The 16630-nt window shown below is 47.4% G+C and overlaps 1 protein-coding gene across 1 annotated transcript in view; it reads left to right on the top strand.

The window, feature by feature from the left end:
* LOC144173478 (putative 4-coumarate--CoA ligase 1) overlaps window positions 1-16252 on the top strand; it is a 41488-nt gene extending 25236 nt beyond the window's left edge. The window contains exons 6-7 of the mRNA XM_077701882.1: window positions 12741-13010; window positions 16116-16252. Of these exons, the coding sequence (XP_077558008.1) occupies window positions 12741-13010; window positions 16116-16237 (392 nt within the window). The 3' untranslated portion in view covers window positions 16238-16252. The remainder of the gene's footprint in view (window positions 1-12740; window positions 13011-16115) is intronic.
* Window positions 16253-16630: the final 378 nt, after the last annotated feature.

Genomic DNA, 16630 nt, shown 5'->3' with positions numbered 1-16630 from the left:
AAAAGGTTTCTCAAGCAGGGAACCATGCACGCTACATGTTGCATCACTTCACAACTCTCACACAACTCACAACAGTTCTCCACAGTTGCCTAATATGCACACTACTATAACCGGTACTACACCAAGAGATCACTGTAGACACAACACCGAGAGTTCACGACAAAACGTCACTCCGACACAACGATCAATAAAATATAATAGACCCATATAATTGCTTGTTCACCGCAATGATAAAGCGTGCGGACCTCCGCTGAAGGAACTGCTCTTCCCTCAGCGACGCGACCTCAGCCTCCAGATTTTCGAATGGACGAGAGCGCATCTTTGGTAACATGGGAAACATGAACTTTTGCGGCCGCGCAGTGAGATCTGTAAAGTCTCGCCTTTACAGATAATATGAAATAAATAATAATATTAACCAAAAGTAATGAGACATTTACGCACGGATCCTAAGATACAATGCGTGATACCGAAACTTCGACTCACACGGAGCGTTTTGGGACGCATGCTCTATGTCCCATCTATGCTTCACGACCTCTAAAGGCCATCGAACAGAAAGAGGCTTGCAACCAGGGTTTTTAGTCGCCCCGCCGCAGGGGAGACAAAGGCTCTCTACGCTAGTGTAGCTTAGAATGTGAGCGTGAAAGATTGCGGAAGGGAAAGAGGCGTCAGTGCCACTGTGTAAAAATGTTTATGCTATGATGTCGAAGCCGGGCTGCGCAGTTTTGCTTTTTTCGAAGAGGGAGACAGAAAGTGTGATAATATTTGTCCCGGAAGAAATAATTTTGGTTTAGAAAGATGGTCTAAAGATATAGCAGGGAGCAAAAGGTGGAGCCCCAGTTTACGCAACCAGAGGCAGCAGCTCCTTCCCTTGCCCTCTTAATCAGCCCGAGCTGATCTTGGGGTACGAAGCTGGTCAAATCGGCCTCCGATATCTCGAAGCAGTGGAATATGTCATGTTTGAATAGTTCGCACATAGATTTTGAGGTACCTTTGCTGGTGTTTTGTCTACAGAGATTGTGATTTGTCGGCATTGAGACCTTGTTATAGCAAGGGGAAGATCGTGTTCCTAGGCATAGGATGAGTATTTGTTGTTTGCATTTTCCAAGGAGGGCAGTGGTGTTAGTTGTGGTCACAAAGAACACGGTATACGAGTTCGTCCGCAGCTTGGTCAGTGCATCGTTCTCTTCCAGACGATTGGGTGCGGGTGTCCAGATGACGTTTACTTTTTTCAATTGTGAATGGGAATATGACCCCGTACCGCTTTGGTTTTCTGCCTGCAGAGAACAGTAAAATGTCCTTTGAGAGTCTGTAATGATGTTAAGCTTCTATTTGATACTTCCGCTATTCGGATTGCCAAGAGGATGTTTCAAACTTCCACTTCTTTGTTCCTGTATTTTAAAAGGTGATGCAGTCAGAAAGAGTGCTACAGTAGCCATCTGCGACAATTGGTGCCTCGTGCTTTTGTAAATCTTGGAGGCTGTGTATACTGGGGTTTCGTGATATTGAAACTTCCCCTGAATGAACTTGATCCAGACGCATTGCCTCTTCTTTTGTAGTATTGCCTCCCTATTTTTTGGAGAGGAGAGTTATAACACGATAGGTGGCATGTCTATCATAGCCAGTAGTCGTTTCTATTTCAGCGGGGCAGCCTGTCTTTTCTACAATGGCCCGTCCCTGTTTTGTTTTCCCGGCCCCTCTCTTTGTGCTTAAAGAGTGGTTTCTCTGATTACTTCAAAAGCGTTATTAAGACACAAGTTGAGGGCCTATTCATCGTGATCATCACGAACGTCTTATTTAGGTCGACTGCAGGATGAATGTTCTCCCGTTGACCTTAACTGCTCTTGTCCTGCGCATGCCCGAGTCCATCCCTTCGCTTCGAGTTTATTTATTTCCTCCATCGAGTAAACGGCCTTCCGCTTCTTTTAAAACCGTCTGTGCGTGTCCATTCGGTTACCCTCGTGGTCCACCCATTGTTAGTTCGTCTCACAATCACTAAATTGCCTGCTTGAGGACTGCTGTATATGCTGTCCTGATGATCGTGTTTCTTAGAACTTGTTCGGTGCGGCTACATTGCTGTTATGGGAGGCTCTGCAATATTTGGCTCATTATCAGTGGCTGCAGGAATCTTACCTTTTCTTTTGTCTCTTTTTTTCGCTATTCTCTTGGTTCGCCGTTTTGTTTGTGGGATATAGGTTAGCGATTTTCTGCGTTTGGTGATTGTGACTTTGGCACTACCGGGTGTCTCTAGAGTCCCGCCGAGAATTGTTACCTGTTCCCTAGAAGGACACCGGTACCTTTCTTTTGGCCATTTTTAACTTGGCCTTGTGGCGTCATATGTAGCTTGCGAAACCGAGCTTCCAGCGGAGGCCGAACCACGGGAATATTGAAAGTATTTTGAAAAACTCTTTGATTGGACGCTATACAGTGGTCTTTATTTTAGTTCGTTTGTGATCATAATCAATGTTTGCCTTGATTGCTGAGAGACCGGAGTTAACTCTTCGTCCCTGTCTTAGTTCTTTCACCCTATGTGCTGCTGGCATAAGTCCCAGTGGAAAACATTCTGCTATGGCTCAGTGGGTGAGGCACTGCGCTGCTAAGCTCAGGTACACGGGTTCAATTCCTTGCCGTGGCGGCCGTTTTCCTGGTGGAAGCAAAAAACGAAAATTGCAGTGTACCAAGATTTCTCCGTATATTACATATCCTAAAATAGTACAAATTCTTCCGCAGACTTCTACTACGGCGTGTCTCGTAGCCCACTCTAGCTTCGGACCATGAATTGCCGGAAATTTATATTTTTTGATCATCTGACGGCAACACGCTTTCGTGTGATGGCGTAATTGCGGGCACGGCTGGCGACCGTATCTGCCGGCCATGCTACCACCGACCGGGCATGGGACAAACTTTACCGCGCAGGGGTGGCACCTGCTGAAAACGCTTGCCCTTTTTTTCGTATCCGACGTTGTATCATTGTTCCTCCTCTCCAGGATTCTGTTAAGTTGCCCCACTTTATCGATTCACCTCAGCGCTCGAACCTTGCTACCTCAGTAGTAGAATCCCGGTGGCGTCGGTGACGTATTTCCTGCAACGCCTGAAGAACACGGCTGATAGCGGACGTCTAGGATCCACGGCGGAATAGAAAACTGAAGATAATATCGCTATCGCGTTGAAAACTAAGAAAAACACCTGCTGCAGGTAGAACCCAAGCCGTCGGCGCTAGTACTCAGTACTCTACATCGGGGTTACAGAGCCTAAACAGTAGGCTACTTTGAGCAGGCGCTCAAAAGAATAGTGTGCGTAGGTAATCACGCATGTCACGTGGTTGCTCTGTGCAGGAAAACATTTGTAAACACGCTGCCCCATCAGGCTACCGTCAAGAGCCGTGGGTAATGGAGTGCAGCAGAAATTATAGACCGTCTACAAACACGTTCTACTTGTAGTTGAGGATTGCTGAAGCGGCAGGGAGCGTTAAACAAGTCTTTATATCACATTGCTTTACTTTGAACCGGTTTTTGTCTATTGTACACTTTTAGTCCGCGTTTCGCTGTATCGCGAGGTGTTGGAAAACGAATGCCCAGATGGTTTATTTGTACAGTGACCACATGAGATGCTGACATCGAATATGACAGGAGTCGCCGATAGCCCGAGCCCCTAAAGGGCTTCTTTCCCTAAAAAGTGATTTAGTGATGCTAGTCCAACGTATGGCTTGGCCGTGGTAGGGCAGCTCTTGGGTGCGAGCCTTTTCCACTAGGGCACACTGCGCCAGGGCGTGCGAGAGCGCAAGGGGCAACAGAGATATGAATAGGGGCTTAGGTATAGGAAGAGTAAGCAGGGCGTGGCAGTGCCAGATGGCGTGTGGGGCGCCTTCTTAGTCTACGCGTGTGGGCAACGGGGGGTGGAAAAGGGGGATGGTGATTTGTGGGTGCGGATGACTCGTTTGGGGAAGAATGAAGCCACAGCCGGTAGCTCACGTTCGCAGCGCCGATGAGTCTATCGGCCACGAGCACGAGAACGAAGCAATGCCCTTGTCCCGTGTATGTGCGATCGAATCTTTTATTCATTATCCTCCTAAACACACTCCCTTGCCACCCAGGTGCGCAAACGGAGTGCAATACAAACAATTGGGACGCTGGTGTCGATCACAGTAAAAGCACCCATGCACGATCGACTAGAAAACCGTTCAGAAGCAAAGCACGCCTGCGAAGCCGCCGCAAAATACAAGAAAAAAATTACACCATCTTCCCGAGGGGAACACTGATGAGGATGCGAAGCATCGTGGCGGTTCCGTCTGGTTCCATTGTGTTGCCGTTATGTTGAGTGATATGGTTTTTACTAGCGCCAGAGGGAATTCCGCGTCCGGGTCCACATCGGTGGCAAAGGCACGCAAGTGCTGTTGTGTTACGGTGAGTAGGCGGTGGTTCTCGAGGCGCCGAAACTCGTCCATCATGTTCTTGTCGATGTTGTCTCTGTGGTAGAATCGGTAGTCTCCGTCAGCTTTGGTGAGGTAAAGGTTGTTGACATTGGTGCACCGGCTAAAAGCAATGTACACGCCCTCCTCTTCGCAGCTTTGTCTTCTCGTTCTTCTTCTTCTTCGGCGGTTCCCCTACGGGAAGATGACGGTGGTTGAACGCGAACCTATCTCGTGATGGATTCTTTGGTTGGCCGATCCCTAGGAGCATCCTGCCACAATTAGCATCAGAGGTGCTGCAGACGGGGCTGGTTGAGCTGCAAGGCGCGTGGCGCTTTCCGCCACAGCTTTCCCACGGGAACTTCAGCGTCTCCCTCTAAAGTTTTCAGTTTGTCGTTTCCGTTGACGTTCAACTTCGCGTGCCTTCGTTGTATCAGTAGCTTCTTGACGTAGTTTGAATGAGTCAAGGATATAAGGCGCGTTCGTAGCACTTGCTCCTGTCCCGGATTTGTAGCGTAGTGGGAAAAGCACCGCGTACTTCCCGTTGCGGCCAGGGAGTCGTGGGATCGAAACCGGGCGCCGCTAACTATTTCTTTTTTTTATAGAGTAGTATCGCGGAGCTGTGGGTGTAAGGAGGAGAGTTGCGCATGCGCAGTGAGCGTGTGGACGGCGCCACCATCAACGACGGAAGACCAGGCGAGCCTAAGAAATGCTCCGCATTTAAAAGACGTGTGGAGCGGGCACCAATCTGAGTGATTACCTCGCCACCCGCACGCATTCCACCCACATAACTGAGGATGCAGGGCACAACCTTCTTCAGAATCCAGAGAGGATTATATCGAGCGACGAGTCGTACGAGGTATTCATGATGATTGCGTTTAACGAGCTCGTCGACGGCATTAAGTACTTTATTTCGGAGGCCTCGAAGACTGACAGTACCACTTTCATTAAGAATATGTGCAACCGATTGTCCACGTTTCAGCCGGCGTGATGTCACGAAAACGTTTCACCAAGGGTGTGTCAAAATACAGCTGCTTGTAGCCTTTTATTACGGTCTTCAAGGCACCGACATTAAAGATTCCAAACGAGTTGGCGATGTTCCGATACATGAAGGTTTTTCCCAAGACGTCGTGTGGCAGACTTCGGCTGAAACAGGTGGCTCTTGGTATTGAAGGTGTGCAAGTTCTACGTCAGCAGAAACAGCTTGATAAGCACAGAGTAGGCCAAATGCACCAGATATTCATCCGCAGAATAATGTTAGTCCAGCCAGCCGGCGATGTTGTGATGCGAACTTGTTCCCCAGAGCACTGGACATAGCGGGAAAAGGACAGTAAACGTCTATTTGTTCAGCCATTTATCCCGCTACTCAAGTTCGTTGCTGCAAGTTTTGTTGAGGGCGGAAAACCATTCTTGGCCAACCTTGTTTTAGATCTTGGCGTAGGTGCTGGCTTAGTAGAGCTCATATGTAAGTACCACATCCTGGTCGTAGTCGGCATCAGGGCGCTGTGCGTGGCCTCTACCGCAGCCACCATTACCTCCACGTCCATTGTAGCTGCCGGGACCATACACAGCATTCCCCGAATGCGAGGTAGTAATGGAGCCGAAGAGCCGGTAGCGCAATCGCTGCGCTAATCATGGCCCTATTGATCGAGCACCCCGAATGAGCTGGTCCCTGTGCCTCTGCACTCGCGCCGCCCTGCTTTGTTTTCTCAATATCATACTCAACGCCCTCCCACGCCGCAATAGTGTGCTGGCCAGCGCTATAAAACAAAGGTGCTTAAATCAAATGAAAATATACAATAATGGGGCACACATTATACTGCACGAGAAATTGTACTGCAGAGAATCAGGCCGACGCAACTCTGGCACCCTGTCATCAAGAATACGCTGTCCTGAAAAAAATTCCAATCACAACCACCACGCCTCCAAAAGGAATACACCAACCGCGGACAACTGCACACTAGGTATAGACTCGTCGTACTCCACCGGAAGTACGACGAGTTCCTATGGCTGCTGGAAAAAGACCACGCAGAAATTTACTCGTTTATCACCGGTACGAAATGAGCTTGCGATGTCTCCATAAGTTGTGTGGGTGTTGGAATGCTACACAAAATGCATGACATCAGGCCTGAGCGACGCACAACGAAATTTTCAGGAGCAGGAGGCCCGAAGAGAACTGGAGGGGCGAGACTGGTGTTCGAAGCCGAACATGCGGTGTTTGACTTCGCAAGCGGGACTCAATATGTCATAGCCTAGTCGAAGGTGTGATGCAATTATTGCCCCCTTGTTCTGAGTGCCGGCACTGCAAAAGTCATGTGCCGGTAGCCAGGGGCCGTTCCTGACGTCTTCCGGTTTATCTGACAGCCCTGTGAGGGATTTGTGAGGGTTTGTGGCTTACCCACAGAACCATTCTGAGCTGGCGGTGCTAGGTTAGAACGCTTGGACATTTCTTCTCTTACACAGGACTGTTGGTGGCGCGAAAGATATGCATGGTGCTATTTGGCTCTAATGACTCGTGCACGTGTTTCGAATATGTCGGTCTTAGGTGGTGTTTAAAATCTCGGAGCATGATAATTCGACCTAACAAGGTTCGTGTCGCGCTGCTCTGATCTAGTCTTCCAGCAGCAGCTCTTAGGTCCGGCCGACACTTTCATTTGTGTCACTAGGTTTACCAGTGTGGTGAACGACCAGTCGAACTGAGAGGTCTGAACATGTGAATGCAGAATAGTGCTGCCCTCAATGGCCGAGTGTGACATCTTCGGGCGGCCCATATGAAACCTTCTTAGCCCTGCTGCTTTCAATAAAGTATATACAGCCTGCTTTGCGGTTTGATGGCTGATGGGGCGTGAAAAATGCGCCGTCCATCTGAACAACGTCTCCGAGACATCGAGATAAGGGGTGAAGCACCAGATCCTTCCGAAAGAGACATTCCAGTAGATATCAGAACCGATACAAATGCTAACTCTTTTCTCCAAAAATGCATCTAACGAGTGTAGGTCTGTCGCGGCAAGACCTCGGCCCTCCATTGAGAAGAGAAGCATATCGTCGAAGCGTGGACTGGTGATAAAAATTACTAGTGGCTTATTAGCTCGGCTATGCCAGGATATTAGGTTTCTGGTTGTTTAGGATTAGCTAATTATCATGCTTACTACTGATAAAACGATTTCCAATGAAATCCAATCCAATACAGTCCAGTCAAATTCAGTCCAGCCCGGTGCAGTCCAGTGCAGTCACTGCTCCTCGCGCATGCGCAGCGCGGCTGTCCAGGAGCACCGCGAAACGGCTATCCAGTGGCTCCGGCACAGCTTCAGACTTGGCTACTCCGCAACGGAGAAGCACAGCTAAACATGCGCCGGCGCCCGTGCGTCTGCCGCGGCTATGACGTCACTCCTCTGGAATGCATAGGCCGGCGAATAGGCAGACCCGATACTCTACACACCCGTACTCTAATTGGATTGGATTTTCCATCCAATCCAATACAATCCAATTTAATCCAATCCAATTCAATAAAAATCCCATCAAAGCGAAGCCAAGCCAAGCCAGGCCAAGTCAAGCCAATCCAGTCCAATTTAATCCAATGCTTCTCGCGCTTGCGCACGACGGCCCTTGAAGGTTCACGCGGAACTATTGAACCCCGACCAGTGTAGCTTACGCTACAAAACCAACTCTCTGGTGCGGGTACTCCTTGGACGTCGATCGTGACGACCGTGTCGTAGTGTTGACGCTTCAGAGTCGCAAAGACGAGCTTGCACTGCGTGATATCCTTTCGACGGTTCCCTCCGAGCGTCATCAGGCAGAGCAGCTAGGCTCCCTTGATGAGGAGAGGCAAGAGCGCGGTAAACACCTTGGCGAATGAACGTGCACTGGCTGCATGTGTCCAGAAGGACGCTTAGGAACAGCTGACCTGTATGTTCCTTCGTGCAGGCGCGTTAAGTGTGCACGAATACGGGGCGAGCATGGTGGTTCTGGCCAATGCGAAGCAGTCAAAGTCCATCCCGAGCATGTACCGCAATCAAGCCTCTTCGGTTTACGGCACAGACAAGCTTGGCGTGACGCAGGAAATGCAAAACCTTGTGGCTTCCAACTTTTTCTTCTCGAATGCTTCTAGAAAAACTGTGCATGTGGAGGAAGGGGCGGGCAGCCAAGACCTGTTCTGATGAGTGCTTTAATAAAAAATCGTAATCATGATGATTGTGATTGACACGAGCAAGTTGGGGCGTCATCTTTTCAACATCCTCGGCCGCGCGAAGATGGCTACAAGTTAGTCCATGTGTTTAGAGTCCATGTTAGGGAAGCAGTCCAGGTGGCGTGCAGACCTCATTCATGTCCGTAGAAGCAAACGGTGTTGCGCATCGCCGTGTCTACAACAAGCGATGATAACTGTGCTCCTTACTACAACGAAGCGTGGAAGTGTTGCCTGGGTGAGCAGACGCTGAACTTTCCGCGTAGACGGGAGTCCTCGAACCGACGAATTGACCACTGCTTCTCGGTCCAAAACTCTTTGTTCGCCAGGGGGACTTTTTGTTCTTCACTTAAGTTTTCTTTTTTCGTTGTCTGCTCCATTCTGCAGACTTTTTTAAAATAAAAAGCACTTTCTCCCTTTCTCCTGTTCCGCTTTAATCTCTCCTGTGTCCTTGCTCTGTTCGCGACTCGGTATATCCTATACATATTGACCCACCGCATCCGTTGGTGCCGCTTGCATCTTAAATGTGTCACGCTGCAAAAGTAACAGCTCCTGAATTTCCTCTATTCCGGCGTGGTTGTTCCTTTTCTGCCTTTCTCGTGATATCTCGCAGATTTCATAGGTCGAATATTTCAGGGAAAGTGGACGCTTGCCGACAATCCGGAAGCCTGCTTCCTCTTCCCGCTTTCTCTTCAGATTCCCAATTGATGTCTCCATGCAAGTTCTCATTGTCGATAATAAATGCCTTTTTAACAGGACATGTTTACATAGTTGTTTCTGATGTCAGTGGTGGTGGGAGTCGTCAACCATTATTTCTGTTTGTGCTGTTCTCACTGTATTCCGAATAACTCCTGTTTCTCTTGAGCAGTTTTAATTAGTCAGATGCCACGTGGGAAACACAGAAACCAAGAGAATTGTTCTTTATGGCTGATATACCTTCAGAATTCAAGTGTCGTTTGTACGGGGCTTCATGTTTTTGGGTTACCAGATTAATATTTACGTTTGTGGTTTCCCTATTTTCCCGGTGCTCTCTGATCTCTCACCTCATTCGCGTTTTAGTGGCCACAATGAGAGCTTGCCGGTTAGTTCTCCCCTCGGTTTGTTTTATTTCCAGTTCAACTTTTGCAGATATGACCGTGGCCACAAAATCAAATGCACCGAACATCTTCCATTCCAGCTTCTTAATGTCCACGGTATTTTCTACTTGTCGGGTACGGTCAAGAAATTGTTTTGCTCAGTTAGAGTGTTTAGAAGATCACTCAACTCACGCATAGATGGTTCCTACAGGAGCAGAAAGTCGTCAAGCTTACCGATCACATCTGTAAGTCACTCCCAGGTGATCCGCAGGCTTTGGATGAGGACCTCCATGGCCGAGTGAAGCGTCACGCATTTCGATATTGCTGAAAATCAGGCTCATGGGGCAGATGTCGACGTCATCGCACGGGGAGTTACGGAGCTACGGAGGTACATTTCGTAAGTCCGCAAAGGTGTAGGACGAATGGGTACGGTTGGCTTCCTCTTCTTCTAAAGCCGGCCCCCAGCTTTATCGACGGATTCGTCGAAACGGCGGCTTCATTGTTGTTCTCCGGAGGTGAGAAGGCGGTCGAAGGTAAGCCAAAATCTGCTCGGTGTCGTTCACCTCTGGAGGGTCCTTGCTCCCAGGTTTCTTGCACCAAAAATGTGCAGGAAGGGACGGGCCGCCAAGACCCGTTCTGATGAGTGCTTAATTAGGACATGGTAATCATAATGACTCTGATGGGCACAAGGGAGGCGAGCCGCCATCTCTTTCAGCAGTACACTCGGCGAGTTCAGCGAGAAAAAAACAGAGAGGACTACCGTCCCACAGTTTGGGTTCCGGCACGCAAGAGCCCATGTGCCGACGCAGTGGGAAAGCACTTTCGGGTGGTTTATTGGGGTGGGGTGGCGGCGGGCAAGATCTATCAAAGGGGCTGAGCTGAGGAACACAGGGCGATGAAACAGCCCTTTGTTGCGGACGTCTATTTCAATGCACAGGAAATCTGAAACACACCGCACTTCTATCGCTCACTCCAACGCGCCCATAACCCCATTCGAAGTACCTGCTGGACACAACTCCTTGACCCTCTGCCCGTCATGAAGACCTAGCAATAGGACTTCATTCGCAGGCCCCAAAGAAGTTTTTCCAATCCAATCCTCTGCCCGTAGGAGATTCAAAGGTCGGCTGATAGGCCCTTCATCATTACACGAGGAAGGGGAACCGATTCCTCGATTGACCCGACCTCTCGGCCTTCCGCTGCATCTGCATAGAAGACCTGGTCATAAAGGCCTCGGAGTCTCCCGACGTCAGCCAGTTCCGCTGAAGGTTAAGGCGAGCAGGCTCTTAACGTTTTCAGGAACGAGCATATCCGGTATGGCCAATTTCGACAAGGGGTGTACAGTGAGCGTACAAACAAGAAAACTGAAAAATATGGGCGCTTATACCTGCGTTGTGGTTGGCCTCTTCGAGTCGGGTGCCTGCTGCCGCTTTCATCGCATTGTCAATCAAACGGAATGTCAGGCATCTCAATTTTTCTTTTCAAGGCAAGGTCAGATTCCCATCAATGGTCCCGTTAGAACTGTCCAAAAATCATGCCAGATCCGCAGGTTGCCAGACAATACAATGATCTTCAGCTTGGGAAGCGCAGCAAAGCGAGTACCGGGAGAAAGAGCGGTACCTTCAGCTGCTACAGGTTAGCTTCAGAGGCCTCGTTCGGGTGATCTGTCGTTCCAAGTTCCCCAATGGAGGGGCGGGAAGAAACTGTGGATTTTGGCACACACTCCACTCGCGTAAAAATTTCAGAGAGCTTCGCGTCGTACTCCCAGGGGTCAGTCACATGGGAATTGACGTCTTCATCCTAAAGGCCATCTGGACCTGGGAATGCAAGGCTCATTTCATAATAGATCGTGTTGATGAAATTTAGTGGCCGCGGACAGCAAGGACAGGCGTGGCCAGATTCAATAGCATGAACTGGATGGTTGCAATGCTTTTTCCTATAGTGGCCCTAACCGCACCAATGTGGCGTCAGAGCCTGTTCGTGACGAAGCAAGAAGCGGAGGCAGCCAGCTGAGTGGCCTCGTCACTTGTCCATGCGGCCGGGAGTGTTACGTGACAAGGCCCCCCTCCCCCCCCCCCCCCCCCAGCCAGCTGATTTCAAGGGAGTTCGGTGCCTAACATATCTCGAAGTCTGCGGAGTGTCAAGTTTTTGCTACTCACGGCGTCGTTATTCTTGGCTACGGTACCAGAGTGTCGCGAAAATGACGTAGAAAGGCAGCCTGCCAGCCGATCACCCGTTCACACCAGTGATCAGGCAACACCTCTCGAGTATGCAGACCGAGTTGGGCCTGTGCCGCCGTCCCCATGCAGCCTTGGTTCGTTTATTCATTGTCATACTCAAGAAGTACAACTGTGTGGTTGCACAGGGGTAGCTATGCTTCGTTGGTAGCTTCGTTGGGGTAGTTTATAATTTTAGCTAAAAAATTATGGCTTTTTGAGAGTGTGATATGAACATGATGTGGTCATCATATGTGGTCAGAGCGAACGAGGCGACTTGTTCTGCAGTCTCGGAGATTGTATGGAATAGTGAAAAAGGAAGAGGGATGTGTAAAACTTCTGTATTTGACATTTCTACTTTCTCGCATAAATTGTCTTGTCAACGGTTTCAATAGCTTAGTGTTAAAATGGTTTATGCAAACCAGAGGAAAGACAAACCCACCCAGTTGTGTTTTTTTATTCTTTTTCAATGTCAGATACCGTTATCTTGCTTTCAAATGCATTTATACTCACACAGCCTATCAGCTTTCACAAATTTAAATTGAGGCAATACGGCATTGAATGTGAATAGCGAGATTATATCTAGATAACTTCGTTGCAGACAACATCATTTTGCGTCCACTGGGTGAACCGCGGTTGCTAATTGACCTTATTGCTAATTGGCCACAGTTGCTAATTGGCCACAGTGACATGCTTTTTTATTTACCTGTCACAATAACTGCAAGATTGGCGGTATTTTTAAATCGGTACCCCTTGTTTCGTTATTTCCACCTTGAGGCTTTCCTGTATTGGGTGCTTTTCAGACAGTGTCTGCACTTCAAGATACGTTATAAAGCGTGTAAGCATACACCCTTGTATTGTAGGCGACGCAGGATACTACGACGAAGACGGTCGGCTGTACTTCGCTGAGCGGTTGAAGCAGCTGATCAAGTGTATGAACAACCAGGTGGTTCCCAGAGAGCTGGAAGAGCTGCTGCTCCGGGCGCACGAGGACGATATTGCCCAGGTGTCGATCTTGGGACTGCCGCAGGGCGAGTACGGCGAGGTGGCCGCCGCGGCCATTGTTCTCACAGAGAAGGGCAGGCAAAAGGATCCATTGGACCTCGCTGATAGGATTAAGGCCACTGTTAGAGGTAAAGCACTATATGTATTCTATTTGAGTGCGGATTATCTTCATACGCAACGTATCGTAACTTCGATAATAAAATGAAATTCACTCCTGATCTCTAAGAAAATGTTTTCTAAGATGCCTTCGTACCTATGCCCCGTTGTCAGCGTTGACAGATAGACGTAATCCTTGCCCAAAAGATTCAGCTATCGGACATCAGATCACTCCATGCCCTCCATCACTCCTGAAGGTCGCATTAGTAACCACTAGTGTGTTTTAGAGCAATTACCGGACTTCTGGTTTACTAGAGATGCAGATGTATTTCACACCATCACTAGCGGTACCCAAATTTAAGTGCGTCATTAAAACTGGGCGAATTGGCAGAAATCAGCAGGAGACCTGCTTGTCGCCTTCAAGATTCGGGTATAATTGCTTCATGTTTTTGTATAACAAGGGCGCACGCACTTGGAAGACATGTACTATGATGAGAACACGTGGATAACTGGTGCGTGTGCGTATTCGCCTGCAGATTCGGCCACAGCGTTTAACCATAATGAATGGTGCAAAATTGTGTCAAAACAAGAACGTTCCCTAATGTTCCTTTGCTAGAATTGTTTCTGTTGTGTTGCAAAGTTTAACAGTCAGGATCGCGGGTATATCTATGAAGACAAATGCAGCCCCAAACCTACGAAAGAAAGTTGCCGAAAGGATAACAATGTTTACCACTTCGAAATAAAGGTCTGCAAGTATTGCTGTTCGCGTAATGGTAATGGCGCATTATTTTTTTTGTCGCTGCACCTCGATTACAATTGCGATATTCTAAATGTGGAAGGAAAGGTAAAAGTGAATCTTCGACATAGACCGGAAAAGATGATCTATACTCTATACTAGAGGTGGTTGAGTTATTGATCGGGGAGGCCAGTGAATGAGAGTATAACAACGGGTATGAGACATAAGACACTTGCAAATTTTACCTGAATCCCGAGACGCATAAGCTGGTGCTGTTTAGGGCAAAATATGAACTAGTTTGCAGAAATTGATAAGCATTTTTCATAACAATAAGAATTATTACTTAAATAAGTGTTAAACGGATAAGGAAGCACCAGCCAAAAACCGCCGGTAACATGTTCATAAACTTTGGGTACAACATTTTTCGTCTTCTGCAGCAACAGTGTATGGCGTCTGCGTACGAGTTGACAAAATACACTATGCGGAGCAAACTTTCTCGGGCCTGCCTTGTTGCTCTCAAGATAATTGTTCACTTTTCGCTTGTTATACTTTCAATTTATTTATCAAAGTGTAATTTTTTTATGTAGTGTAACTAAAGAGGCATTTTATGAAGCCCTTAAAACATTGGGAACGTGCCCCTAAATTTAAAAACTATCCACAACATTAGGATAAGCATTGATATCACGTCTTACCATTGTAATTTTGAAAATACCGCGCGCCAACTTAGAGATTTATGAGGACGAGACCGTAAAATATGCTTTTGGGCATTCTGAAGGGCAACATGACCAAGCAAAAAACATTGGATATATCAGGGAGCTAAACACATTTTCGGGCAATTCGTAAAAGCAAGTACGTTAACCGAAATTTCTATTCATCTCATCTGTTGTTTGTTAGGTGGAAACCCTGTAAAACAGATTTTAGATTTTGTATGAGTTACCCACATCAGCAAAAACTTGCACCACGAGTTTCGCTGGGTGCTGGCTTCATCTGTAAGGCGTTTGTCCCCCGTTAGCGGTGTAAATTAAATATACCTATCCATGGCCTTTTAGCAGCGTTATGTTACCAATTATACAAATTAATTTCTGTGAAATTGTATAGGCAACACTTGCCCGCATAACACAATCCGACATTTCGAACAGCTGAACATACATTGAGGGATCGGTTGAAACGAAGATTTAGCCCGACAGCGGCTAGTTAGGGCGATACCGTGAAACTACTATTTATGCATTTGTACGGCGCATATATATATAAACAAAAACAAGTTGTATATTCTGACGCTCAAGCGAACTAATCGGGGAATTCTGGTAATGCAATTTTCTTCTTTTCCATCATTGTGGGTCTGGTTCCTCAACATCCAGCATTACTGACCCGCTACGCCACGACAGAAATGTACTACCTAAATTTGTCGCAACTTCAAGCAGTTTCGGCTGGTAGGGCATAAATCAGTCGGTTGGCTGATAAGTCCATCCGGCGTTCACTTTTTTTTATATATTTAAAAAAGTTGTAAGAAAACTTGGATTAGAAAACCTAAGAATTGTGCACCCGGCGTCTCTCCTCCATGGTGAGCAATTTGATTGAAGACCCCACTCGAATTCAGCAATCGGCTCTAGCGTTCATCGGTGCTCGAACCATCACCGGCTCCCGAGCGACGCGTCAGCCTTTTATTGTATAAATTTAGTATATGTGACAAGCCCTCAAGTATCCCCTCTTTACGGTGGACATTTCCTTTTTGGTCTTTTGTGATAATAGCGTTCATTCTTTGCGGGTATCTACCCGGTATAGTAGGACTCCTATCACTACAACGAAGTCACGTTCATACTCACGGTACTTGAATTCTGTAGAAAAGTCATTTAAATAAAAATCTATTCCACTACCCTGATCAGCAATAGAGAGAGAGGAAATCGCTGCGCCCACTAAAAAATATTTAGAGAATATACTTTGTTTTGGCATCTGGGAGCTTGTAATCGTCGCGAGAACCCGCAAGAAACGATGACGTTACGCCCTGTTACTGCGCCTTTAAACCGCTCGCCACACGTAAATTTCCAGCGAGCCAGCGTAATTTTTAAACAGTCTCGGTTTGAAGTCAAAGTTCATAAGGCTTCGAGCTGCACGCCAAAGTTCGACCTTGACAAATTGCTCCTCTGAGCGGACCCTGCGCCGACATTTCAAGCTTAAGCTCCTCGATGCCCGCAAGAACTTTGTACGGTAACCTTGGGACTGTTCCTCTTTTGTAGAGTATTTTTGTCAATTTTTGCCTTTACAAATATTACGTGGCTGTATTGGAAAATTTTGTTTCAGGGAAAGCGTCGTAGGCCAGGTGTCTCTCTAAATAATGTTTTGCTACATGAACGTCAATGAGAGCTAATTCGACATTTTCGGTTTTCTTCTTTCACACTTTCAGAGCGCCTCGCCATGTACAAACACCTTCACGGTGGTGTCTTCTTCCTGGACTCTTTTCCTACTACTGTTACCTCTAAAATAAATCGGGCAGCACTTACTCGTTTAATTGCGGACATGAGGTGAATAAAAACATTCCGGCAAAAGCCAATCATTCCATTGCGTAAAAATCTCGACACGTGAGAGTCTGCTGTGCAAATACGGCTAGAAGAAATTTCAGCGTGTGGCGAAACTAATGCTACGATCGATCTTCTGCAGTACCCAAGTAGGCACTAACACAAACTGTGCAGATGGACCTGGACCGTATAAATGACGATAATGATCTGTTGAAGGGTTTTATTGGCCAGTTTTGGCGCATAATTCTGTTTCTTATAAGGCCGCAGAAAAATATGACATTTTTTGATTATAGCTCACGCCCTTATCATAACGGTTGTAGGCAAACGCACTGGTATGTCTTGCCGGAACAAAAATTTCCTTCGACACAAGGCGTTTTCCGGATGCGTCTAATCATTTATAAGA

This window comes from Haemaphysalis longicornis, unplaced genomic scaffold (genome assembly GCF_048455015.1).
Source record: "Haemaphysalis longicornis isolate Haplotype H1 unplaced genomic scaffold, Haemaphysalis longicornis Haplotype H1 scaffold_3, whole genome shotgun sequence".
Classification (NCBI taxonomy): Eukaryota; Metazoa; Arthropoda; class Arachnida; order Ixodida; family Ixodidae; genus Haemaphysalis; species Haemaphysalis longicornis.
The sequence above is the reverse complement of the archived record's forward strand: the minus strand, read 5'-3'. Positions and strand labels throughout refer to the sequence as shown.